The sequence below is a fragment of the Sycon ciliatum genome, chromosome 5, assembly GCF_964019385.1.
Source record: "Sycon ciliatum chromosome 5, ocSycCili1.1, whole genome shotgun sequence".
In the NCBI taxonomy this organism is placed as follows: domain Eukaryota; kingdom Metazoa; phylum Porifera; class Calcarea; order Leucosolenida; family Sycettidae; genus Sycon; species Sycon ciliatum.
This window is the reverse complement of record NC_088647.1, coordinates 13,888,093-13,915,002: the sequence shown is the minus strand read 5'-3', so window position 1 is coordinate 13,915,002 and position 26,910 is coordinate 13,888,093. Positions and strand designations below refer to the sequence as shown.

The 26,910-nt window shown below is 46.2% G+C and overlaps 4 protein-coding genes across 6 annotated transcripts in view; 1 reads left to right on the top strand and 3 right to left on the bottom strand.

The window, feature by feature from the left end:
• The window catches only part of LOC135817706 (uncharacterized), a 41,678-nt gene extending 39,641 nt beyond the window's left edge, over nt 1–2,037 (bottom strand). The window contains exons 1-3 of one of the 3 annotated variants that reach the window (XM_065330940.1): nt 1,967–2,037; nt 1,552–1,844; nt 60–160 (exon numbers count right to left, since the gene is read on the bottom strand). In XM_065330940.1, coding sequence (XP_065187012.1) covers nt 60–160; nt 1,552–1,699 — 249 coding nt within the window. In that variant the 5' untranslated portion in view covers nt 1,700–1,844; nt 1,967–2,037. Of the gene's footprint in view, nt 1–59; nt 161–1,551; nt 1,931–1,966 lie in introns of those variants that run through there. The other 2 variants (XR_010553576.1, XM_065330939.1) reach the window with 2 other exon arrangements.
• A 528-nt stretch (nt 2,038–2,565) lies between these two features.
• Nucleotides 2,566–4,567, top strand: LOC135817709 (mitochondrial substrate carrier family protein J-like). Its single transcript, XM_065330943.1, has one exon. The coding sequence runs from the start codon at nt 2,848–2,850 to the stop codon at nt 3,964–3,966; it is 1,119 nt and encodes a 372-aa protein (XP_065187015.1). The 5' UTR covers nt 2,566–2,847; the 3' UTR covers nt 3,967–4,567.
• Nucleotides 4,568–5,498: 931 nt separating this feature from the next.
• LOC135817705 (sodium-coupled neutral amino acid transporter 7-like) lies at nt 5,499–11,121 on the bottom strand. Its single transcript, XM_065330938.1, has 8 exons — nt 10,791–11,121; nt 9,538–9,736; nt 8,856–8,982; nt 8,271–8,369; nt 7,817–7,871; nt 7,328–7,590; nt 6,646–6,860; nt 5,499–6,186 (listed from the first exon to the last, which is right to left on the bottom strand). The coding sequence occupies exons 1-8, from the start codon at nt 11,013–11,015 to the stop codon at nt 5,948–5,950; spliced, it is 1,422 nt and encodes a 473-aa protein (XP_065187010.1). The 5' UTR covers nt 11,016–11,121; the 3' UTR covers nt 5,499–5,947.
• A 1,076-nt stretch (nt 11,122–12,197) lies between these two features.
• Nucleotides 12,198–26,887, bottom strand: LOC135817704 (PGAP2-interacting protein-like). The gene is made up of 16 exons (XM_065330937.1): nt 26,662–26,887; nt 22,359–22,689; nt 21,842–22,028; nt 21,121–21,278; nt 20,629–20,770; nt 19,966–20,293; nt 19,283–19,362; nt 18,970–19,072; nt 18,425–18,560; nt 17,395–17,459; nt 16,990–17,074; nt 16,395–16,451; nt 15,818–15,905; nt 13,862–13,923; nt 13,479–13,631; nt 12,198–12,917 (listed from the first exon to the last, which is right to left on the bottom strand). Exons 1-16 carry the CDS (start codon nt 26,792–26,794, stop codon nt 12,824–12,826), a joined length of 2,202 nt encoding a protein of 733 aa, XP_065187009.1. The 5' UTR covers nt 26,795–26,887; the 3' UTR covers nt 12,198–12,823.
• Between the last annotated feature and the right edge of the window lie 23 nt (nt 26,888–26,910).

The window sequence follows — 26,910 nt, the reverse complement described above, 5'->3', positions numbered from 1 at the left end:
AACCAGTTCATCTCAACACACCCAGCACATTCACAATTAAACTTTAAACTTGTACATACGGGTTTCTTCTTCTTTGCCATTGCCATGAGAGACATAGTGATTTCTGAGAGATAGTCCAGCACAAGATAATCAATCTTGCCTTGGCGAACTAGCTGCGGAGCTGCCATTCACAAAAGGCATGCACACACACACACACACACACACACACACACACACACGCACACATACAGATACACACACCACATACACATGTGCACGCACGCATGCACAGAGAGAGAGAGAGAGAGAGAGAGAGAGAGAGAGAGAGAGAGAGAGAGAGAGAGAGAGAGAGAGAGAGAGAGAGAGAGAGAGAGAGAGAGAGAGAGAGAGAGAGAGAGAGAGAGAGAGAGAGAGAGAGAGAGAGAGAGAGAGAGAGAGAGAGAGAGAGAGAGAGAGAGAGAGAGAGAGAGAGAGAGAGAGAGAGAGAGAGAGAGAGAGAGAGAGAGAGAGAGAGAGAGAGAGAGAGAGAGAGAGAGAGAGAGAGAGAGAGAGAGAGAGAGAGAGAGAGAGAGAGAGAGAGAGAGAGAGAGAGAGAGAGAGAGAGAGAGAGAGAAATAGATACTGTAAAGACTATACTCACACAGTGTGTGTGTGTGTGTGGAGGGGGTGTGAGCGACTTCAATCAGCTATGTGGTGGAGACCAGGCTAAGATTAGTTTGTTTGTGCTGGACACGCAAGCCTTTAAAGTCTACTTGAAGTGCTTGTCTCATACTGTGGCAGAAAACAGTTTTAGCCATGGCATAGAGGACATTGAGGACATTGCTCGGGACGGAGTGTCTTGAATCCAAAATTGGTACGGCCTAAAATCAGCCATCACCAGGATTTTCATTTTTTTTAAACTTTATGGACAACCCCCTAGAAGAACAAATCAGTTGTATCGCCGGCAGGTTTTATCATCGCTCCGCAAGTTATAACTTCTGAAAGAGTAGTCACTAGCAACTGTTTCCCTAAAATCGTGTTTTCAAGGAGGCCCCGTATGACACGTGTATACATGTACTTGAAGTAGACGTGTATTTAAATGTTTAGAATGTACATCTACAATTTATGGTAGTTACGCACGCATCATAATATTGGAAACATCAAAATATGTATCTAATATTGACTGAGTACGAGGTCAATATAGGAAATAAAAGCCGAGTAAAAGACCGAGGCGAAGCCGAGGTCTTTTACGAGGTTTTTATTTCCTATACTGACCAAGTACGAAGTCAATATTAGATTTATCACGACAAACAGTCCGTATTTCAAATTCCAGAACGATAACCTCATGAATCCCGGTTTTATGATTGCACAACCGTTGCACCACGGCCTACTCATGCAGTGAAACTGCTGCACTAGGCACCGTTCAACTGCGCAACCCCTAAGGAGTCAAATATAAGAGGTCAATATAGCCCTAAGGAGTGAAATATGCAGGAATATTTGACTGCTTAGGTATGGCAAAAATCTATGTGAGTCAATACTAAGGGAGTGATAAGTCATTATAAACTAGTATAAACTAGTAGAGTGGTAGATCACCTGCTTGAGGCGTATCTCCCCAGAAACCAGAGGCGCAACCAATCCGAACTGTTCTGCCTTTCAGCGTGCCATAGCAGGCCGTTTGCTGACAGTTCCTTCGCAGGCTGCTGCAGGCATTTCGCACCGCGAAAAGACTTCGTAGAGCCATTGCTTGTCCTCGTGACGCTGTCAACAACTGTGGCAGCAGACTCAGTGCATGCAGGAGAAACTAAGAACGTGTGTACTGGAGAGACAGTCTCGCTCCGAGGTGTGGCAAAATAATCTCATCTGTGACAATACGCGCTGAGTAGGTCCTATTTGTAATTGAAGAAAAGAGAAAATACCAGGTAAAACAAAACTTAGAAAGAGGTTGACACAACTTTCAGGGCAGGGGGTATCATATTCGTAGTAGTAGTAGTACTCTAGCTCTACTCACCGATCGATTGTGAGTGTCCACCTGTTTCACCTTGAACTAACTGTTACTTGTTAGTTGAAGGTTGTGTTTTGTTGCTTTACTTGTATTGATCATGGAGCCTGAGGCTGAGGTGACAGATCTTGTCGAAAAACAAAAAGCTTTGACTTTTGAAAGTTAGTAATGACGTCAGTCAACTACAGGCATGTCAGGCCGGGTATATTATAATGTTACTACTCCTGAAAGTCCTGATCTTGTGTCAGTTGTGAAATCATGCACAGACTGCCGCGTAGATCCACGCGTAGCAGCCTAGTAGCAAGAGTTCATAACCCCTGGGGGTTATGAACTCTTGCTAGTACAGTAGTAGCAGGTAGACTGCGTAGATATGGGTAGATATCTACACAGTCTCATGCTCGTACAGGTAGAGTCTCTACTGGTTACACAATCACCGGTATGTCAGTGGTTGCACACATACTACACAGTGCACAGCATGCAAGTCGACGATGCATGATCGATGAGTCGATGACTGTGCACATGTCAGGCCATACACAGTCACACTCACCCGCTCAGCAGAACAGTGCAGTGTGCATGTGGGAGGGTACAGTGGTGTATAGATCTACGATACTCGATAGTGCAGGTGGGCGAGTGTTCCAGCAATTTTCTGAATTCTCCCAACATTTGATGCTCTTGATTGCATTCAAGTTTGTCGTTGTCGCCTTTTGCTTTGTGATCTGCTTCCTGAGATGTGAGTAGAGCAAGTGGGAGTGAAGAGATAATAATCATAGATGATGCAGTAATGGAGTGCAGCTAACGCTGTTCGTTTTCTTCTTTTGGAACAAGGTGATGTTGCGAAACACAACTCTTTCTCTTCGTAGTTATACTAGTACTTCTATTGGTCTTGTTTGATGGCTGGCATGGATAATGGACAACAAGTAATCGGCTGGGACGATCTGGACAAACGTAAGCTGTACGTTATCGGTCCAACGTTTTCACTTGCAGTGCGTGCTCTGTTGTACCCACCTATGCTGATCAAGACCAGACTTCAAGTTCAAAATTGCCCTTACAAGGGCACGTTCGATGCATTCAGCAAGGTCGTGAAGCTAGAAGGGTTTAGGGCGCTGTACAAAGGATTTCCCACGAACTGCATGGGCCTGGGTGTTGGCCAAGTATATATCACAACGTACGAAATCAGTCGAAAGCATGCCACCGGGTTTGGTTTCAGCCATGGTTGGAACAACTTCATTGCTGGTGCAGCTGCTTCCACCATCAGTCAATGCCTTATTGTGCCTATTGATGTAGTAACTCAGCTTCAGATGATACAAGGGCAGGTTGGAACCGCTTCCAATAGCACAGCAGCTTCCACGTCAGCGAAGCATGTTCGTTCAACTTCAGGCAGCGGCTCAACTAAGCCCACGGGCGCTGGTGCTACTGTAGAACAACGTCGGCTCTTGCACACGGAACCAGCTCGGGGGCCAACTGTGCCTGATGCTCCGCCATCATCACCCGTGAATTCCAACAAACGCACTTCATCCGAGTCAGCTCGTGCCAGCGGTGCTGGTGCAGGCGCGAAGTCGGGTACAGCCGGCGTTCAAAGTGCGCGCCAGATCGCCATGAATTTGTACCAAACAGAAGGCGTCCGTGGCCTGTACCGAGGATATTTCGCATCCTTACTGACCTATGTGCCAAGTAGTGGTATTTGGTGGGGCAGCTATGGAATGCTGTACTCGTATTCGAAGACCTCTGCCATGCTGAGTGCTGTGCCTTTGCCGTTGATTCACGCGGTCTGCGGCGGAATGGCGGGGTGTATTGCATCGGTCACGACTAACCCTCTGGACGTGGTACGCACACGGCTGCAGGTGGAGGGATCCCGCTCCGGTTGGAAGACCGTGCAGACACTCTGGCGAGAGGAAGGTCCTCGGTGGTTGGCACGTGGCGTTGTAGCTCGCATCATGTCGGCAGTGCCGTCCGGTGCGGTGATCATTGTCAGCTATGAGACGGTCAAGCGCCTTAGTGTGCGGACTTGATTGTGCGTGTTCCCTTGCACCGACTGGTGCTTGTTGTTGTTGTTGTTTTCATCAGCCGCTATGCAGGATGTAGCGGCCCTGAAAGCCTGGTGCTCCATGTATGAAAAGTCTTCATCTCATTCTGTCCAGATATTTATTTGCCATAAGAGCAGCCGGTAGACCGTGTTTTATTCTTGTGCTCACTTCCCTACGTGCTTGTTAGCGCGTGGTGCTTCTGTGGTGTGCATTTCATTTCATATTGGTCTGATCTACCTTGATGTGATGTCCTCCTGGCGTTGAAGTGTACTAGTATGCGTGCTGTTTCTTCATTAACACTTAGACACTATCCTAGAGCTACGTGCTATATTATTGTTCTATTCATATTTATTTTTTATAGGAATTTTCTATAACGCACGTATGTGTGTGTGTGTGTTTTACCCTGTGGGCACGTGCAACACCTCTTCTTGTTTGATATGAAATTCTAGTATTTTCCCCCGCCCTATTGGGCTGAGTTACTTTACCATCTCTGTTCAGTGGTGTGCGTATGGCGTTCCTGCTTTTATTACCGTAAGTTTTACAATTCCGCAAGACTTGTGTTCACTAGCATTCCCATCTGTCAGTGTGTGGTTCTTTCTTGGTGTTATTGGGCCACCTGCCTCTTTTCTCACCGAAACTCTACACAATGTCATGGTCCCTTCATTTGTAGTTCTTTTGTAGCGTTATTTGACTATGTGTATGTCCATGAGGGAAGGACCACTGGTTAGTGATTATTCCCTGCTTCGAAGTGCATGAACCAATCTGAGGTGGTGTTCGAAAAACCCAGGAATGTAATGGGGCCGGAGTCATGGTATACATGTCAGTAGTGACTGACCTGTTGCTACCATGAATTGTTAATGGGTACACCTATAGAAACTAGGCTAGAACGCCTTTAGTACTTTGAACTAGATGTGCTCCCTTTATCAGTGTGCAAAGTCATTGCTCTTCATATGTGACATGTAATTGTCAGCCTAAAGTACCCTGCACCAAGCGATTGATCCATGGATCTGCAAGTAGGTTTGGTACTTTTACCAGTTGCCGACCTGGCATGGCAAGAGCACTGTTTGTCTGGTACATGTATTGTTACTGCACTGGTCATGTGAGTGGGCGCTCTTGTATTTTAGTGACACCCACTTGATTTACTATTTAGTACATGTACTGCTGAATGACACTGAACTGCCAAACATGCATGCACCACAATCAACCTGATCAATCAGCCACATGCCCATGGCCATGCAAACACACACATTTTCAGGCATCATATTCATAGCCTGAACGTATGGGTCTACTACATGATGAGAGTACTATAATGATGTACTAGTAGCACAATGTACTCTCAGTATATGCCATACATGTATACAGTCGCCATCCTGATACCCTACAATCAATCATGTACGAGGGACTGGTACTTGGTAGTGGTGACAACGTTTCGGGTAAGAAAACGTGTTTAATATCCATGCTGCAGTACTCGACTTGCCTTGCGATCACAGACCCTCCTCCAGAAACAGAAGGCAACAGAATGTGTTTAAAAATATCAGAGCAAGTGGGTCAATGACTCCTCCAAAAATAATCATGGTTCACCTGAGACTCAGTTAGACTGATGAGTTCTCAAAATTATTATTTGCATGGAATGGACAGACTATAGCCTGACCAGCAGGTAGTTGTAGCCGACAATGCAGATCAATTAAAAAAATACAGAAACTAGAATAAATAGAAGGATGGTACAATGTAGCAACATGTCTATCAAAGAGAAGAAACAGAGTTTGGATAAAATCAAGGCAACTCCTAGCAGGCAAATCACCAACATTTGCCACTAGAGGCTGCTCATACAATCAACGAATGTATTTCAGGTATGGCGACATGTATACCTAGCATGAAAATACCATGACGTCATGTACAATATAAAGTATAGTCGAGTCACATGAGAATGGAAGAAAAAAGATTGCTACTACCGGGAGTAGGTCCATCACGCCCACGTGTAATTATCAGCATGGTGATGAGAGGGGGAGAGAGGGTTGGATTTGAGTGAAGCACATGGTGGCCCGCTACCAATGGCACCGCTATCTCGCATGGCTACGAGAGTCAGGTTCTCGCCGAAGATGAACATGCCGATGAGCAAGAAGAGCACGCCAGTGGCAATCGTCATCTGGCGGCGACGTGCACTGATACCGGTTAGGTCAAACGCCACATTGAACAAGCACAGACCTGAGTACAAACACAACACATACAGCACACATACAGCACACGTTCAGGGAAAGCATTTCGGGCATGTATCACAGCAGAAGGCTATGATACCGGCAATCACCGTATTATAGCAGATTTGTAGAGATTCTACCGAGCAACAACAATGCACGTCCATGTAGTCATAGTGAACACGTGCAATCCACAAGGGCTACCTCATCAGCCACAGAAATACTACCCTCAGCTAGCAGCTGTACCTGACCCAAGCCTGTAACGAATATGCATGCAGTGAGCAAAACACCAGACAATGGAAGACTGAAATCCGTGCCGTGCCTCTGAAACATTCACTGGTTCGAGGGAAAGACTCAAGCGGGAAAAAGTTGTTCGACTGTCACCACCAGGACTCTGGTGTCCTGCCTCTGAAACCTTGTCACAAAAAACATGGCATCAAAATCATCCTCGAGCCATAGCGGCAACACTCACCAGGAAAGGCGAAGATGAAGCAGGCGGCCAGGCCTCCAAACGGCTCAATGACCTTCTTGACGTCAGAGACATTGATCGCGATGAGCAGGGACGTCACTAGCCAGATGGACGATGCCACGTAGCGGCGAACACGCTCAGCCGGTGGCTCGGGTGCAAGCTCATCAGCAACGGGGGGAAGGCTCCGAATGCGGACATAGAGATCGAAGAAAGCAGCCCTGCAAACATACACACAGACACACACGCATGCAACCCAAGAGTGGAAGCACATTACTAGCAGTCACCCCAAGGGAAATATTCTGCCAGAAAGTTGGAGCATAGACTAGCAACTAAGTATAGGTGTTGAAGACATAACAAAGGAACTTCCACAGACTGGATCTAGTGAAGGTGGAGGATCCCTTTACCAAGTAATATCTCCCATATGGAGCATGTTCAAGCAGGCGACATACGTCGCATATAAAACACAAACAAAAAATGTGGCTAGACGTTTACATGTGCCTTTCTACACTGTACAAGCTGGACTGTTTTTGACTTCTTATTGGCTTCATTTACAATGCATAGTCGGATGAGAATGGGCTGAAAAGCACCTGGAAAGTGACTTGATTTTGCAGTATAATGAAACTAGCAATTTTGTAGCTCTGTGCAATGAAACATTGACAACCGTACGTTCACTGGCTGAACTAACCTGCCACAGTAATGCAGAATAGGATACGACGTGACAATATTGAATGCGAGTGCAACCCGAGCAGCCGTGATTGCCTTGTCAGTCGGCGTGTAATTGACCAGGATGTCACTGCAAGTACCATCGCCGAACGACATCGCTCCGAAAGCTCCTGCCAGGGTGTACAGGGTCGTATTGAGCCCCATTGCTAGGGCGACTACACCGGCAAAGCGCCTGACAGAGCGTCCCGACAGCGCATGGTACACTGGAACAGCGGAGACATGGCACTGCATGCGACAACAAAGACAATACACAAACACAGTTCTCTTGACGCCACATACAAACAGCCAATTTAAGAATCGTACGCAGAATAGGCCACGTGAGCCTACAAAAACAAGAAAACAAAAAGCAGCCCTGCCTGCATGGATGCCCCAGCCTGCAGCAAAACATATACAGGGCCCGTTTCTACTTCGAAGCACTCATATTCTGGAGTTGTGCACATACGCCACTTACCTGAAATCCAAAGCATATAACTGGTATTGCTCCAAATGCTACAGACCAACTGTGCCTGCAAGTAGACAGACAGACAGAAAGACAGGCACACACATACACAAACACACACACACAGACATACACACACACACACACACACACACACACACACACACACACACACACATGTGCATGCGCGCACACAGACACAGGCGCAAACACTATAAAAAGCGAGCATTGAATAATGGGGATATTTCAGTTGGAGGGCCAGAATCTGTTGCTTGGAGTGCCCACCCATCATAGTGAAGATGGTAGTAGAAGGTAGTGTTGAAAAACCCTGCAGAAAGAATGACAATCTTCTCAAAAGGTACGTGTACATTGGGTCCAGCAGGGGGTTCAATGGCCAAGAACATTCTGCAGCAATAGCTACTGAATGTGACCAGTGTCAACGGCAGACAGCACACAGCGCACTCACTCAAAGTGGATAGGCGTTTCCAGAGGTGGGTACGTCTTTGTTCCGTAGCGCACTACCACAACGATGACCAGATAGACCATTGCAAATACACCAGCAGAGCTGAACACAAGGAAAAAGCAAGAAGAGAGATTGAACACAAAACAAACCTATAGGCACAACAAGAAGCTACGAGAGCATGCAGACATAATTCAGGTATCCAATTATATGAAACTGCCACATATCAAGATGATTACTTTAAATGTTAATGCTGCAGCTCAGTTCAGTGTGCATTGGCTCTGGTTTGAACCTCGACACAGATAAAACTGGGAAAACAGAATTTGCAAAAAAAAACATGCGAACAAATAGCCTACATATCCATACATCTTCACAACACACACACACACACACACACACACACACACACACACACACACACACACACACACACACACACACACACACACACACACACACACACACACACACACACACACTCTCTCTCTCTCTCTCTCTCCCTCTGGGCTACACCCATCACTGGAAAAAGAATCAAAAATCAAATAGCCTACATGTTGATTAAATGCTCGCATAGTTTGTACTGCATCCTACCTTGGCTTGCTGAGATAGCTGATATTTCTGAAGAAGGAGAGGATAGCCACGACGATGGATACGACCGAAGTGGTAAATCGCCGGTCTAGGTACCAGTGGTCAAGAGTACCTGCTGCGAATCTCAGCACTGCAAGAGAGGACGCGCAGAACGGCAATGCCAATGCGAATGAGAATAAGAACACAAGCACAAGTTACAGAATCAGTTCCACACAGCCCGCGCACATAACAAAACGCACTCCAGTAGAATGCAGTGCACCCAAACACAGAACTGTATAAATCACAAGTACAGTGCCGGTCAATGAAATCCGATAGTGTGAATCAAGTTTGCGCCATGCACTATTTCACATCCCAGTGTTTGCAGGCCTAGGGCTGTACACCACCCAGCGTAGCGTTCACTCGCTTGATCGGATTTCATTGAGCAGCACCAGACAAAGTTTGAAACAGTCATATGTCATCACTGTGCAGTATGCGTGATAGGGTGAGTAAAAACTAAAAAGCATACTACACATACACTGCAGATATTCAATGCACACCGTCTTCCATGTTTGCAAGCAATCTCATGTACTCCCGATTTTGGTGCCAGTTTACGACAGTGTTTGTGCACATGAGATAATGGAATGGAAATGAAATACTTCTGAAGGTGATGTAGACCTGAGTACAGAGTGCCTACTGTCTCACTTACTGGAGTCGAGCTGATCTCCAATGACAACAAAGAACGTTACGCAAGCTCCAAAGCAGTAGATGACAACGCACACCTGACAGATGACGCCAAGCGTTGTCCCGCAGCATTTCTCAACCACCTGCTGATAGTTCATGGCATGTGTGCGCTCCGCACAGTAGGCGAGGATCAGCAACGCCGCACCAATAAATACAACAAAACCCTGCAGTAGAAAGGGAAACAATCACATACAGTCTGAGTCACAAGCAGCGCAGCATACAAAGACAACTATTTCCCTTGATGCTCAGCAGTTAACTGCATCACATATTAAACACATACGTATGCCTATCCACACATTTGCCTGAGTGTGAAAGATTCAACTGAAGATTTGCTGCGACAGCCACAACCTGGAATTTCTACACAATCTCCACATACCGGTACTCCCCAAAGCATTCATGAAATTATCCGATAAAAAGCGATCCATTAACATGTCCACTTCGCTCCACATGGTGCATTAGTTCATAAATGCTTACACAATTGTATCAACCTCGGTGATAAGCGTTTACAATCACCATACAGAATTTCAGGTTTGATGCCACTTTATTCATACAGTGGAACCTCTCTTATCCAGACCTCCTACATCCAGACACCTCCCTGAACCAAACACCCTGTGGGCAGGTACTTGTATCTACATCAGATTCTGTAGTTAAATACATGATTGTACTGAAGAATGTCTTCTCTTTCGTGGCCGTCAGCTGAACTACTGCATCGCATAGAATTCTGACCACCGAGTAGTGTACGTAAATATGCATATCATGCTGTAATAATCTGGGTCAGCGTTGCAACATGATGCTCACACTACATACTTTGCTTGTACATGTATCAAGCACTGTGTATGTGTCAAAAATTCAAAATCCACTCTTGGCGTCTCTGGCTTTAGCACGAGTCTTTTGCGTCAAATTAGTAGTACATGCACAGGAAAATTGTGCGTTTGGGACTTCCATATTGCTCAGATGAAGCTGTATGAGGTACCAAAGGCACCATGCAGCTGGCCCACTGAAAAAATTACACTACGTTGCACACGATGGGTTGTGGATTCTTGATTGTGCTTGTACCTGTTAAATTTATTGCCGATTACCGGTACACCGCTGCTGTCTGTTTGCAGCATGCTAGCATTGAGGGTATTGATTTCGATAACCAACACCACAGATTGTAATAGGGTACACATCACTGATGTCATGCATCACAGTGAAGTGAACTGCCTTAGATCACCTTACCAATTGTATAAAAATGGCCGGAATAACACCGGCTTGAAGGAAGGCATAGGGAAACGACAGCAATCCCGCGCCGATCGAGGCATTGATTACAATAAACGTTGCACCGAAAAACGAATTGGTCGGTGCTGCAGGGTCTGAAACTCCAGGTTGGTTTATTGAAAGGTCTGGGGACTCCAGATCACCACCTCCAGATGTAATCAACAGTTTTCGCTCGCCAGACGACATTTTTCAGAAAGGATACGAGCTTTTCCTATAGATATCTCACAGTTGGACCATTGCTGGAATGAGTTACCATGTTACTTCAGAAGCAGAGATTTTCTCAAGCTCTCATTGAAGAGTACAATTACAATGCAGTCATGTCACAAATTTTTTGAACGACGTTGGCAACAAACGTGGAGAGTAAAATAAAAGAAGTGGAAGAAGACTTTGTAGTCAGCTGACTCGAGTAGTAAACATACTACTCCCTGCTTGTGCTCATGCAGTCATGGATGCATGACTGTACATGATTGTACTGTATTTCGGTAACCATTGGCATTGACATTGTACTGTACCACAATGCACTGTTCGTATTTTGCTATTCCCTGGGGACTGAGTAGGGGCCATGTCATGTTTAGTTGGAATGGTGTGTTCTCTGGGTATTTTACAACTCCTGCATGGCCGTCTGGCCTTGTCACTTGTGTCTCTGGTTTGGTGCAGACCATACACCGGATTACTGTAAAGCGATAAACTTTCGGGGCACGCAAAGTTTGCGTTTTCAAGAATTGGGCTGGTTCACAATGAGAAACTTGGACGATTTCATCTCTTCAGTTGGATCATGTATACATGTACTGTCTATAATCAATATTCAGAGCATTTAGCGGCGATTTATACTCGCGAATTTGTGATGATCGCGAAAATAGCGAAATTTAATCTCTAGCGAAAGTTTCTCACTTTACAGTACTCGAGAACTTTTAATTAAAAATAGGCCATGTATTGTTGACATGCTCAGTGCAAATACTACACTGGTCACTGACATGACTTATTACTGAGGTGATCGGTGAATATTAAACGTCTAGAAGTGGTGATTGAACCTCAGCACATGTGCTGTACAACAGTGACTGGTTGGTTACGGGACTCGGATCCACAGCATTAGACAAATCACTAGAGACTTCAAACGGCCGCACACCTACACGTACGGTATCTGGTATGCCGCCCGGCTGGCAACAAATTCAACGCGTTTGTACTTTTTACTTTGTCTTGCGCCATACTTTCCCTTATCAAATAGGGAAGACACGTCTCTCACTACACTGTGCACTATTGCATTGACATCACACACTATTGCCGTGCCCATATCATCAATGTGACTGTGACACGACTGTGTAATAACTAGTGGCCATGCTGCATTCAGAGTGAAAAGAGCATCGGACCAAAGTGGGACCGTCGTGATCTTATCACGAGACATCAAACATACTCGAGCTCCAATAGCAGTCATAGTGACTTCATAGTGTGAACAGTGAGCCTATGGTCACATTGTTTTCCACTATCCTACAAAACTACAGCAGAAGCCGCAGCAGCAGCAGCAATCTCAGGCAGGACTAGTCACCAGACAACAGCACACGTCTTATTCCCTGATAGACAAGTGTTGACTGTTATTCTTCCTTCTGCGGGACGGGGCAAGCAAATGGGAAACAAGTATAAATTCTGCTCTTCAACAGCCTAGACATGCCAATCAATTTGGTTACACTAGTAGGTCAGACAAAAATCACAGGCCCTGCTGTAACAGTCAAAGTGGTTATAAAAAGAAAGAAAAGAAAGACAATGTAGGACCCATAGAACTCATAATAAATGTTAGGAATATGCCAATTCTGTGTGGGTGTTTGTGTCGAATCTTGTACAGTCTTGGAACATGTCAGAGATCAACCACCAGATTGCTTAGAGGACAGGACATTGGTTGTTAAGTAACCACACATCTCACCAATCAGAGACAATCACATGTCATCGATGGGAGCACGAGTTGTAGTTTGATGTCATTGCAGCCAAGTCGCCGCCACACTCTAAGAGCGAACGAAGTAGCGTGGCGTGTTCATGTGGAAGACGTGATCGAGGAAGAAGCGAGCGTAGTGGTGCCCTTGTCGCCTCTCGCCAAACCTGAAGTCAGTGCAGATGAATGCATCACACAAACATGCTGTGGACATTAGACGCACAGTATGACTATACCATGTGAAGTTCATCCACCGTCAATTTTCATCCGATGATCAATTCAGTTTGTGAAACTCAGAGTTACGAAAAAGCAACTGCTCGTTTTTTCTGTCTCAGTATGACTATACCAATGGTAATCACCGGACATGTCACAAGTCACTGCACATACCACATGAGTGCTGCAGCAGCTGGGATACTGGCCACAAAAAGCGACACAAACCATGTCCTGAACCTGTTTCACATACTTGAAGCACAACACACATGGCCAGAAATTCCAATACGAAATTCAACTTTATTGCATTCCCAACTCATCACAACCACGCGCTCTCAGTCGAACCATACAGACACCAGCAAGGACAGCGTGGTTGTGATGAGATGGGAATGCAATGAATTTGAAATATGGCCGAAAGCTCTGTCGCAATATTAGTTCTGAAATTCAACTTGCCACTCTAAATTTCTGAAACCCGCACAAGACAATACAGCCAGCCACGAAGCAACATAACAGCTTACCTTGCAGGGAAACGAAGGTGCATGGGGACCTTGTCAACACCGTAGACAATCTGGTTATTGTCGGGCTCGGTAGCAGAGGACTTTACTCTAAACTTGGCCACCTGCATCTCGGTATCTGTCAAGCTACCATGAGTGATGCGAGCGAATCCTTGCCTGCAGAGCACACAGCATGCACAAAAAAGCAAAGCATGACCCAAAGTTTCTCAGATAGCTCTGGGAGATCTAGAAAAAGCACAAGACCCAAAGCCGATGACAGCCCAGAAGCACTGCCAACCCACAGATGAAATAGAGAGTGAAATATCATGTTAGTTATCAAAGTATCGACTCTATCGAGGAAGATGAGGTAAGGCCAGATGCCTCTGGGATACGGGGACTAAACATACCTGATCAGGCCACGGTAGAACACATACTCGCACCATCGCTCCATCTCTGTAGCATCGATATCCTGTTGGCAGAGCAGCAATATCAATATACATACAGATATTCAACACAAACAAGCGTGTGCGCGCGCACGCACACACACACACACACACACACACACACACACACACACTACTTCAACTACAATGACCAATGCACATGCCGAACGCTACTACAAGAGCTAGTTTTCGAATAGCATCATGCAGGCATTCAAAAAATGCTCCCCCCCAGTGGCGTACCCAGGGGGGGGGGGGGGGGTACTTTGGGTGCTGAAGCACCCCCTCAATTTTTTCGACATACATGTACATGTAGGCCAACCTGATGTACCCATGCCGCCAAAAGTACCATAACTTTGCAACCGATTGTCCGATTTATGCAGATGACGGCCCATTGGAAAGGTCTTGAGTGAGGCTGTTCATTGAGATGTGATTGAATTTGATATTTAGTAAACTTCATTGTGAAATGGGGATGTTCATAAATCAGACTTTTGAACGCGATTTTTGGTGGCACAATTATCAGATTTTCTAACCGATTTTTTGCTTTCCACTCGCTGTCGTCACTAGTTGATCATACATGTAGTTCACCATGTTGCATGTACTTTCATGTGGCAGGACAGAGGGTTATCCATATTGTCAGGGCCTCGACTTGTTCTATTCCGGTTTTCCGGGAACACTCCGATCAGTTGTTCCGACAAACCGACTGAAAACGATTGTTCACGAAAGTGTACTAATCTGTTGTTTCGGGCCCTTGAAATCCATAAATGCTATGGCTTCTAAAGGGGTCGCTCCCCTTTGCCTTCCCGCCATTGAACACCTCAGACACTGCTTCTGATTTCTACCAACAGAAATGTGGCAGCTCTCTGCGAGTATCCTGTTTGTGAAGCTACCACCATCCATTGCACTTGCTTCCTCTATTACCTGATTCTATTTCTCCATACCAGAAGCAAGTGTATAAAAACTCCTGGGAGCTTTTTCTAGGACTCCTGCCAGAAGTTGTTATGGTAGTTTTGCTTTCTCGGCCCATTCAATGTGTGAAGTATTGTAAGTAATTAGTTGTTCTAGTACTTCAAAGTACATTAGTCAAATTGAAAATGTTTTCGTCAAAGCAAGAGTAGTGTGCTCTTGGACCTAGCTTACCGAGGAAGTACATTTTGTCCCCCAAATGGAGGGGTACATTTGGGATTGGGTACTTCAAGTCCTCATGGTTTCTGGTTGCTCCATCCTACAGAAAGGTTCCTACATTTTCCCTCGACTTGGTAAATCATGGTAAAATTTAATGTTTGAATCACGGATGGCGCACTATACATGTAAGTAAAAATCAGATATCAACCATCCATGTATCAAGCGCACAGAAATAATGCATTATTCGGTTCTTTGGGAAAATGTTGGAGCACCCCCCTCATTCCGGATCTTGCGTACGCCCCTGCCCCCCCCCCCCCCCCCTCCCCGGGATTACTCTAACTTCAGAAATTTTCGGTGCTCAATATTTTCGGTATGAGGGCAACAGGCCAGGTTAGGTGAACAGCAGTTCCCCGGATTATGTGTGTTAGTATTTGTTGGGTGTATTGAAATTTTAGGTACGAAACAGACGCACCGAAAGTACCGAAAATAAAAGTACACCGAAAATTTGTGAAATTACAGTATAATGCAAGTCGACGGCAGCAACAACATCTCCAGAATGAAGGGGACTTGCACAGAAAGCTATATGATTGTAACACAACACACAGCACCCTTCCTGGTCTCTTTAGCCGATGCATACTAGAGTATCTGAAGGAATTTTACGCGGCGTTGTGCCTTTCCGACACAGGTCTGAATTGATACAGAAACTCAACTTGATACTTTGATTTATTGCAGCGGTTTCCCCACAAAGTGGATCCTAACACAGTAAGAATTGAAGCGGACCGGAGCAAGCATACTGACCGTCATGTTGCCGTCTCTGCTGATCTGCGTGTAGTCGCGGCCGCCTGGTTTACACGTGATGTAGCCGAGGAAGAACACGGGGTTGGGGCTGTGCACAAAGCAACAACACAACGTCATGTGGGAGTCTAGTATAGTGTATAGTGACCTGTCATAGTTTAAAAATCTGTTGCAACACCAGGGCTTCCTACACATACAAACATGGTACTAACAGCTTTACCAGGTACATGTACATGTACGTCAGGGAGATATAGCATCTGGAGAGTCTGGCTCTGTTTTTGGCGCTACTGAGAACTTGAAACACCGTTGCTGAACCCGTATGCTTAGCATAGCTCCAGAAGAACAAGGTGCAGCCCTATTTTCAGGTCTCCCTCATTTCATATCCATATCAATGCATTGACATACACAGCAAGTCAAATTCGATTGTAAGTCACACCCTCTGGTGTAAAGGGAATGCGGTAAGTCTCCAGTAAATACACTTGTCCTTTCACAGATCAACTTGGCTTGAACGACGTACATGCACATGTATACACAGTGTACCGTACTGTACTAGACAAGTAGATGTGGTCGCTGCACTTACATTGACTTGAGCACATTGGCCAGTGTCTGCGCTTGAAGCTTTCGATCAAGATCATCACTGTGCAGTCCAAGCACAACACAGCAGCAAGCATACAAAAACCATTCAAAAATTTCTGGGTATTTACAATCGTCATGTACATGTACTATCAAGAGTGCATAAACAAGAGTATGCAACTGTGGTTATGGGTCAGTGCGCGGCGCGCTGCCTTCATCACGCTCTGAAAGCATGCATTCAAACTCTCAATTTCTCGCACGAGCCCATCCGTTTTTGCTCGATTCGTTCCAGTACCTACACAATCTCTGAATTCTGGCGCGTGAACTCCAGTTCCGTACGAAAGTTCATTTCAAACTGGAGGGAAAGTGCGGTGTTTGATTTTCCGCAGTGCGCGGACTGCAGCTGAATGATGTAATGAAGGCAGCGCGCCGCGCATCTGGCCCATAGAAAAGAGATCACAGTTGCATACTCTTGTTTATGGACTCTTGGTACTATTAAGTCCACCTCGAGCGCAGGATTCACACGGCACAGAACTGGTGCTCATGAACTCTCGATAAGGTTCACCACACACAACTACCAGCATGTGCAGAAGAGCACTTACGAATCTACACCCATGTGCACCACCATCACATCGACGTGCTTGCCGTCAATAAGCAGCGTGGCGTGGATAGCTGGTGCAATCTCACCTGGACAAGACAACAATGACATGAACAGACCCAAAAAAACCGATCACAGTCAAAGAACAAAAAAACAGAAGCAGCAGCAGCAGCACCACCACCACCAAAACCACATAGTGGTCTAGAACCGGGCCTCCTGGACCTGTGATCCCACTGGGCACCGAGTTGACCTGGTTGAAATATTCGAGCCTTTGCCATACCATATCATAATCAATTATACAGTCAAAGACATCCCAGCACAAATGACAAAGTGAACTGCAGTGAGCAGCAAGTGTACAGTGTTCTACTCTTTTGACTAAAAGGGGCGGATACAACCCCGGACTGCTTACCATGTGGAGATGGCAGGAGTAGATGCTGTGACCTGATGATAGGGAAGCGGGATAGTAGGAGGCATCTGCAAGAAACACAGTGTAATTGAGCAAGAAGAGGATGAGAGAAACAAAAACACGCACAACTCATACATGTATCAAAAAAAGACTACAAGCGCAACAGGACGAGTGGTAGACAACATTATATACGTAGGCACATCAACACATTACTCGAATGGACTGCGTTCTCTCTTCCCTGTTATACCAGCAGACTTTGCAGTCATTCGCTGGGGCTCCCACTGGCATGTTTTCAGTCAACTATGAACAAACCGATTCATAAAGAAAGGCTCAGAAGGAGCAGCAGCTGCATGCTGCGTTGCAAGTGAATGCACTGTAAGTCTACAAATGTTCGGCGCATTAAAATTTCGGCCTCCCAGGGCTAAAACGCATTTCGGCCGCATTAAAATGTCAGCCTGTTCTGCTGCTGCCACATTGAACCTTGTAAAACAAAATTTCGGCCGCAACAAATTTTAGGACAAAAAGCCGAAAATAGCCGAAAATAAATACGTGCCAAATATTCGTTGACTTAAAAATATAGTACTGTAAAAGCCATTATTCTAACGAGGCGCATATATAACGATTTCCCAAAATTGACTAGTTTACGTGTACCAAAGGTAACGATTCTCACTCATTCTCAATGCTCGATAGGACAATATATGTATCGATTTCGGTATAACGATTTCTATTTTAACGAAAGATTTCTCCTCGTTAACTCGTTAGAGTTAGCACTTCGTTATATATATGGCTTTTACAGTATGCAGCAGTATACTCACCCCCAAGTGTGATGGCGTGGACCACAATAAGTCAGTGTATAGCTTGCAGCCTATATCAATCATATCTTCTGAAAGTTGTAGTAAAGTTGCTGTCTGATGATCGGTTAAAACCGTGAAACTCAGAGTTACAGCAGAAACGCTTTTGATTCCTCTCAAGTGTGTGTAAGTCAGTGTACATGTTGGTCTGCAAGTGCATGTATGCAGCAGTACACACTCACCCCCAAGTGTGATGGCGTGGGCCTGGACCATAGTCGGTGTACATGTTGAGCACTTCACTCAAGTACATTGCCATGTCGTAGTTAGCCAGGAAAGGCTTGGCAGCATCAGTCTCCAGCAAACCAATAACATCAGCACCTGTGTACACGAGAGGCCAAAAAGCATGGCACGCCTGGTGGACTATCAAGAATATCATGTTCCAACTTCATTAAACGTTTGAGAACTAGCCCACAGGGCACAATGTTCAAACAGGGCATGACTTACAACAAGAAACTTTACGTAGGGAAACTGATGCTTATTGTCTCTGCTTCAAATCAATTACAAATGCCAAAGCCTTGTTCCTGAGATTCACTACCCCAACTGGCATAGCAGCTAACAAGGTGTATTCCAGTCATTCGCAAATTCAATGTACCTTATACCCCCGTCGCTCTCTCCCAGTATACTTGAAGTAGTATTGTCCTCTTGCAAGTCAAAGCATCGTGGGAAGCTTCGGGCCTAGACATCATGCAATAACAACATAACAACACATCTAACCAATCGTGCCTACCTGAAGCATTGATGAGGTTGGCCATGTTATCAAAGCTATTGCGACCATAGTTATCAATACCGAAGTGCACAGTCCAGATAGCCGCAGTGAACTCATTGGATTTCTACACACAGAAGACAAGCAAGAGCGAGCACAGAAACAGAAGCTAAGCCTCAAGACGGTATTACAGACAGACGGGCAGGTATATGCTACTGCCTTCTAGTGTACGGGTACTCTAGGACACATGCATACACACAGCCAGGCACGCACAGATGTACACACACATACACACAGACATATAGGGAGAGCGAGCGAGAAAGAGAGCGGAGCTTACTGGTTCATTTTCCTGGGGCTTGTAGGCTTGATAGCGAACAGCAATACCGGCAATACCAACAGCCATCAGCATCAGAACAACTGCAGTGTAGAGCACAGTACAGGAAGGAGGCAAACACCGATATTACAGCGCCATGGCTCCATTAGGTTATTTTTCCTGCAAAAAGGCCATTATTCACAATACAGTGCTGTTCAACAACACGGTACAATTGTCTTACAAGGGTACACAGCATGTCTGTGCTATTGGTCATACCCACAAGCAAGCACAGAATTCACCAGAGCTTGCAAATCCTCTCCAACCTCCGTCACGACTCACTCGCTTTCAGAATCACTCCATTTTTTTGTGAAGTGATCCGCAAACTCCTTTACTCCTATGCCTATACGGGTCCCCGACAGCTTTTCGCGTTCCACCTGTGCTATACAGAGTAGTTACATTTGGCCAAGATAGTGGTCCTCACTTAAAATTTTGAAGTATGTTCAACTCTAAACCTTCACTCTGGTGATTCTTTCCTAAGAAGACAAAACCGGCCAGCAAGAGAGTTGTTCCTGTTGGTGTGTAGAGTCTTTCTCTACAGCAGACTTTCCTAAGGTGGATGAAGACGGCACAAGATACTGCCGTTGTGGTCAAACAAACCCATAGCGAATGACTGCAAAACGTACAGCATTACCAGTGCAAGCACTCACTCAGCATAGCCTTCTTATTGAGGTGTTTCTTTTGCAGCAATTCAGCTCGGACTGCGGACTTGTCCTCGGCGTCCTTAGCACTTGTAACCGACTCTCCGTACACGCACGTCGCAAAGCCCAGGACGACAATGGCGCCCAGCAAGATGAAGTGAGTGCGCTCCCGAGTCAGCTCGCCGCCAGGAACAAAGTTGTACGCGGTGGCCCACACGAGCAGTACGACCGACATGACGAACGTCAGCGACATGATGACGGCTGTTCGCCCGATAGGATGTTGGACAGCACGCCGCAGAACCTGAGGGTACAATGAACCCAGGTAGACGGCGAAGAACTGCAGTAGCAAAGGCACAGAGCATACGACCAACAGACAATCTAGAGTACAGACGTGTGCTGCCAGTAAACAGGCTACCTTTTAAAAACTTGGACTCAGTCTCCACAATAAAGACAAGGCAGCTTCAACTCCATGAACATTGTTTCTTCCAGAGGTACAGTGTGTTGAATAGACTCCCAGGAGAACAACTCTAAGTAATTAGTTCAGCAGTCATATCCATGTAGGTAGACATGGACACATAGACATGTGCACATGCACACACCCACACATACTCACGCACGCAAACACACACGCACACGGACATTAAAACACACACGCACACACATATTCCTTACCAGGCCACCCACATAGCCAACATCACCGGGAATGTAGTACATGGTAGCGGCACCGGCTGCACCAAGCAGCCACCATACAAATCGGTTGGCAATGCAGGGCAGACACAGCACTCCAAAGCCAAGAGCCAAAATTACACTCACACTGCACAGGCACAGCAGAAACAAGAGCAACGACAACAGGAATACGCGATTCGGAGGACTCAGCGCTGGAGACAACATGAAACAATACTAACGCCATGTTCATATATCATTTCGTGTACAGGAAACACATCACGTGACGGTCGGGCGATGGGAAAAATAAATTGAACTCCAATCAACTTCTTCATGAGGTGACACGTTTTCCATACGCAACATTAAGCATGAATCAGGCTTGAGGCTAGGCTCTAGACAATGCATAATCGCGCCACACACATACACAACAGGAAACTGGAAAGGCAGAAACTGGCCGATCGTCCCCATCGCACCATTGAGACATGTAAATTCGTGGCTTACCCACATGGGTTGGGACTAGGGCCGGGTTGCGGGTATCCAGTGCCAACCCAGCGGCTGAGAACTGACGAGTCTCCAAAGAGAAATCCAGTCAGGAAGATCAGCAGTCCAAGTGTCATACCGGATACAGTAGCACCGGGTCCAGCATACATGGTGGGTTTCTGGAAGAACGGCGCACAGGACAAGTACAGAGATGCTTTGTCAAATCCACGCACGCACGCGCGCACCACTACCATCATAAACGTGGCAGATGTGTCACCGAAAGTGGCGCTGATCACCATTACACTGGTATTCACATGCACAAGTAGTCTCTCTGTCTCTCCCCTCTCTCTCTCTCTCTCTCTCTCTCTCTCTCTGTCTCTCTCGGTCTCTGTCTCTGTCTCTGTCTCTCTGTCTCTCTGTCTCTCTCTCTGTCTGTCTGTCTGTCTGTCTGTCTCTCTCTGTCTCTCTCTCTCTGTCTCTCTCTCCGTCTCTCTCTCTCTCTCTCTCTCTCTCTCTCTCTCTCTCTCTCTCTCTCTCTCTCTCTCTCTCTCTCTCTCTCAGCGTATAGTGTATATTCAAGCACTGACCGAACGCGAGCGAGCATGTGTGTGCGTGAGTGCGGTGCGTGTGGTGTACGTGTGTGTGCACGTGTGTGCGTAAACAAATTTGCCACCAGCAGTATTGTACCAACCATCTACAGTGCGTTGTACAATACAAGTGAACAAATTACCAGCAAGCCTACCTTCCAGTGATACGACTGTCCCCACAAGGCGACGAGACGTTGTAGCGAACACACAGCACCAACAATCAGAGCTGCATATCCCCACTCGTCGTACACAAACACGGGATGGAGAGAGCGGAACCAGGAGCGCACGGCCAGATTGACGAAGATGCCAACAACAAATCCATTCATCATAGCTGAACGCTGACTAAAAACACCGACACAATAGCAAGAGTGAGCGCAGCAGCAGCAGCAACACCAGTAGAACAACATTGTCAAAAAGCAGCAGAAACCAGGATCAATTTCTTCTACCATGCCTTCAACAAAACATAGCAAACGAACTTGCAGTGGGCCAAGTGTGCACCACTGACCGTTCCACATACTAGTAGTTCTCCAAACCCCACAATCCCAACAGAACGGCATTAAAAATCAGTTACAGTACTTTGAAGTACATGAAACCAATGATTTCAGTAAACTTCGCTTCAGTGCACCACTGCGCAATGGGCATAGAATGAACTCCAGATGGCATGATGCTTACCTCTCCTTTTTGCCAGCAAGTCCCCAGTACTGGAGAAACCAGGCCATGAACAAGAATGTTGTACCGACCACAAGCAGCAAGTAGCGAGGGATCTTGGCCTCAGCTGGCAGAAATGGATAGGAGCCGAATGAACAGGCCAGGCCAACACAGCGCAAGATAAACACGCCGAATGGGGATCCCAGTGCCTTTTGCAGGCAGGTCACTCCGAGAAGCGACGACACTGCTACCCAGAATACCACCGCAGCCTCCCAGCCAGTCACTCCCATGGCATCGAGAGGCACAAGCCAGAGACATGGTGCAATCTGCCAGACACTGGACCACAGAAGAAACCCTACACAAAGGCGCACAAAGATGTACGCAGACGAACACACACACACACACACGCACACACGCACACACACACACACACACACACACACACACACACACACACACACCATGTACCATGTACCATGTATACGCCCGTCGCAAGAGAAGCACGCAAATCTGCAAATGCACTGGATGTGCACCCACAGATTTTCTCTTATAGCAACGATAGCGAACAAGATCTGAATGAGACAGATCAAGACTTGCGCCAGATAACTATCTAATCCACACAACTGGCGAAGCCATGTGAATCGACCACCAATGCACACCTGGTCTACACCACACGGAGTACATCGGCATAAAACGGCCAAGACAGTTACCTATGCACACCCTACACTTGCTGGGGTAACCAGTATAGACAGCACGCTGCTTTGATAGAAGCAGACACTAAATGCACTGGTACCTTGAAGTGAAATTGGCCAATTTCACTTCACACACACACACACACACACACACACACACACACACACACACACACACACACACACACACACACACACACACACACACACACACATACACACACACACACACACACACACACACACACACACACACAGAATGTGGCATCACAGCATATAATCCAGGGAGAATTGTACACTTGCAGGAATCCCAATGCGATGGTCTGACTTTCATAGCAATTGTTCTTCCTGGATAGATGTACATGACAATGAAGAGCTCTGCAGTAATGCCAGAATGACCACTGCACAATCTGAAGTAAAGACATCTTCCTACAATACAACAAGTACATAAATATATGTATGATGTACTACAGTGGCAGTATTCAGGACTGCTCAATTGATACGGACACCTTGCATAGCCAACATGTAGCATGATCTGGCAAAGGCTACTGATACAAAGAAAGTAGCGCTAAAACAGACACCTCGCCGTTTGTTTAAAACAGACACCTGCATTATTATTATTATTCCCGTAGCTATGCAGAAGACGTTACTTCAGTAACGTCTGGCGCTAGCCAGGGTCCACACAGCTTTAATTTGGTGTTTGTTTGTTTGTGTCACGCCTGGCGCTATCCCGTATCTGTCCCGTACTGTACCGTACCAGCAAAGACAGCTGACCACAATATTTTTGTTTGTTTGTGCCATCGACATGCCTGGCGCTATCCCGTACCTGTCCCGTACCATCAAGAGTACGGTACCATCAAGAGAATGAGTATATATGCGAAGTGTATCGGGGGAATGCATTCAGTGCAGTAACATTTTGTGTGGATTTGTGTGCGAGGCCGAGATCCCACTAGCAGCAAGAGTACATAACCCCCCAGAGTGTGCAACGCCTGATCCAGCTCGGCATAGGGTCTTGGTCGAGCGGTATCGGATCTTTGCGTCATAATACCGTACACATCTGAGGGGAACCCGGGGAGTCGCGGGTACTCTTGGATCAAAAACAATGGTGCCCTGCCTCGAGACCGGCCTTGCGCTGGTGTGAAGTGTACGCATGACATCAGAAGATCCGATTCTGCTCGACCAAGACCCTACACAGAGCTGGATCGGCGTTGCACACTCTGGGGGGTTATGTACTCTTGCTAGCAGGCTGGCTGGGCCGCCTGTCGACCAGCCCGGGAATCGCATGTAGGCCGATAGCATAATAATTATAACGTATATACAGTCATGTAGATCTATAGCAGGGAGTCATATTATGTAAACGACTCCCTGCTGTATGGGGAGATTTTCTGAAGAAAAAAAAACGAAGTAGGGAGACGAGTAAATGCAATCAGAATGGATGTTACTTGCCGTCAGTATAATAATAAGAAGAAGAAGAAGAACGCCCGTGATCGGCAGAGTCAGCGCCGGTCCCAGGAAACGTCAGGACAGACATCCCGTCGACTCCAGAACGCCCGTGATCGGCAGAGTCAGCGCCGGTCCCATAGCTATGCAGAAGACGTTACTTGTACTTCAGTATCTCATTGAAACGTTTTTGCAATACAATGATGTAGCTAATCAAAGGAAAAAGCATTTCCATCAGTTCTAACAACATGCACGATAAGCTAGGCAACAAAGCATAGCGCAGGGCCCTGAGCTTCCAAGCTCTCTCGTTATTATCACATGTCCTCTAGGCTGCAAATAGCACTCCTTTTCTTACTCACTTCCTCTCTCACTACCTTCTTACCCCTCCTCCATCTCTCCATCACCATCAATTACCACTCATTGCATATTTGTCAACCACCAACTTAAATTCATTTTGCTACTCCACTGAATGCTCCGATCACTTCATCTGAACTGTATGTATTCCAAGTACAGCAGCATTTATTAGCAAAATAAACACTGACTCCTCTCTCTCTATCCAATGGAGAGAGAAAGATTTTCATAGAGGGGCTTGCTGTGAGAGGTGGACTGAGACTTGACGGCACTAACGGCGAATATCAAGACCTTACGGTCACGGAGCTGCGGGACTCTGCGCTGGTCGTCTATCCGTGTGGAGGCAAAGCAAACGCGGGCAACATTCTGCTGAAGCGAGCGTGGAGCTAAAGCTGGATTGGTGCCTGTCGTACCTGCTGCTTACTCCACAACACCGGCGCATAATGATGTACAAGACTTCGCGCTTTTTCAACTCAAATTCGTGTTCCGTCAACGTCAGCTCAGCGCCAGTGTCTGCAAGTAGTACCATTTGTTCCCAAAATAACTTCGGGACAGTCTGTTCATGCTTTGAATTTCTATTGCACTCGTTCTCTACACTTGCGACAATTTAGCGGTAATTCTAATGTCGTAGCGTTGTTCCCTTGAATTTTAGTAGAACCTGTATTGAGTAGCTGAGTTTTATGTTTCGTTACATTGTCGACAGATCTCCTGTGTACCGGTTTTGTGGAACAATGATTATAGCCACTTGTCTTCTCCATTCTTGTGCAATCATGCATACAGTCAACTTCGCTAATAACGACTGCGGATATAACGACAATTCGCGAATAACGACAGAATTTTCATGCCCAAAGCAAAGTCCCATCCAACTGTAACACATAATGAGACTTCGGGTATAACGACACTTCGCGAATAAGGACACTTTTCTGATGCCCCGCCGGGTGTCGTTATAAGCGAAGTTGACTGTATGTAGGTTGGTTCTCTTCATGTTATCAAGAGTACATAACCCCCAAGAGTGCGCAACTCCAGCTACAGGGTCTGCGACGGCAGAACTTCACATCACGTGATGAACCCATACACATGATTTGCACTCTGTAGAGTCTGTGCATGATTGATACAGGGTTGTACGAAACCCAGCTTTGGGTACAACCAAGAGTACATAACCCCCCAGAGTGTGCAACTCCACTATGGGTGCTGTCCCCCGACAGAATTTCAAGTTGACGTCATTTTGATGATGCAATGCGCACTGTACACGGATTATCAGACGAATCCGGAACCTGTGGTTGACCGAAGCCGATCGATCCTGTACAAATTATTGCAAAGAAAAACGTGTGATGCGTTGACACCCGTACACATGTTGTAAATCACTGCTGCAAGGAGCATTGCGTCATAAATAATGACGTCAACTTGAAATTCTGTCGGGACAACAGGGTATGTGGGAGTTGCACACTCTGGGGGGTTATGTACTCTTGGTACAACTCTCTTGTGATCACTTTGCACTGTTTTCCAGTGTAACCTTTTGAACCATGTCACGTGATGTGAAGTTCTGTCGTCGCAGCACTGCATAGAGGTTGTGCAGGCAGTTGCACACTCTTGGGGGTTATGTACTCTTGATGTTATTGTGACCTATTTCATAGATGTTGGTCGCCTTGCTGCTTTCTCTCCCCTCTCCTCTCACCCAAGCCATTCTGCATAAGCGAAGCTGTGGACGCAGCATACTACTGCTACACTTCAACGCGGGAATGTGTATAATAAATAATAAACACTGGATATTACTGCAGTGCATTTCATTGAGCTGGCCTAAAAAAGTAAGCCAAGTGCCCGAATAAATAATTGGAAAAAATTACCTAAAATTCCTTCTACGACAATTCCTGTCAAGCTGGGCTCTGCAGCATCCTCAGCAGTCAGACCTTTCGCTGGCTCAGTGACAGCATCGGCAGGCCTTCCACGCCTGTGTCTAATTTCTCCGCGGTCAGACATTATCCTTGTCGAACAGAACAGGTCTACAGACGACGACTGCTTCTACCTCATTGTCAGAGAAACAAAATTCACAGAGATGCATGACAAAACCCCAAACCATTTACAGTGTAATTATT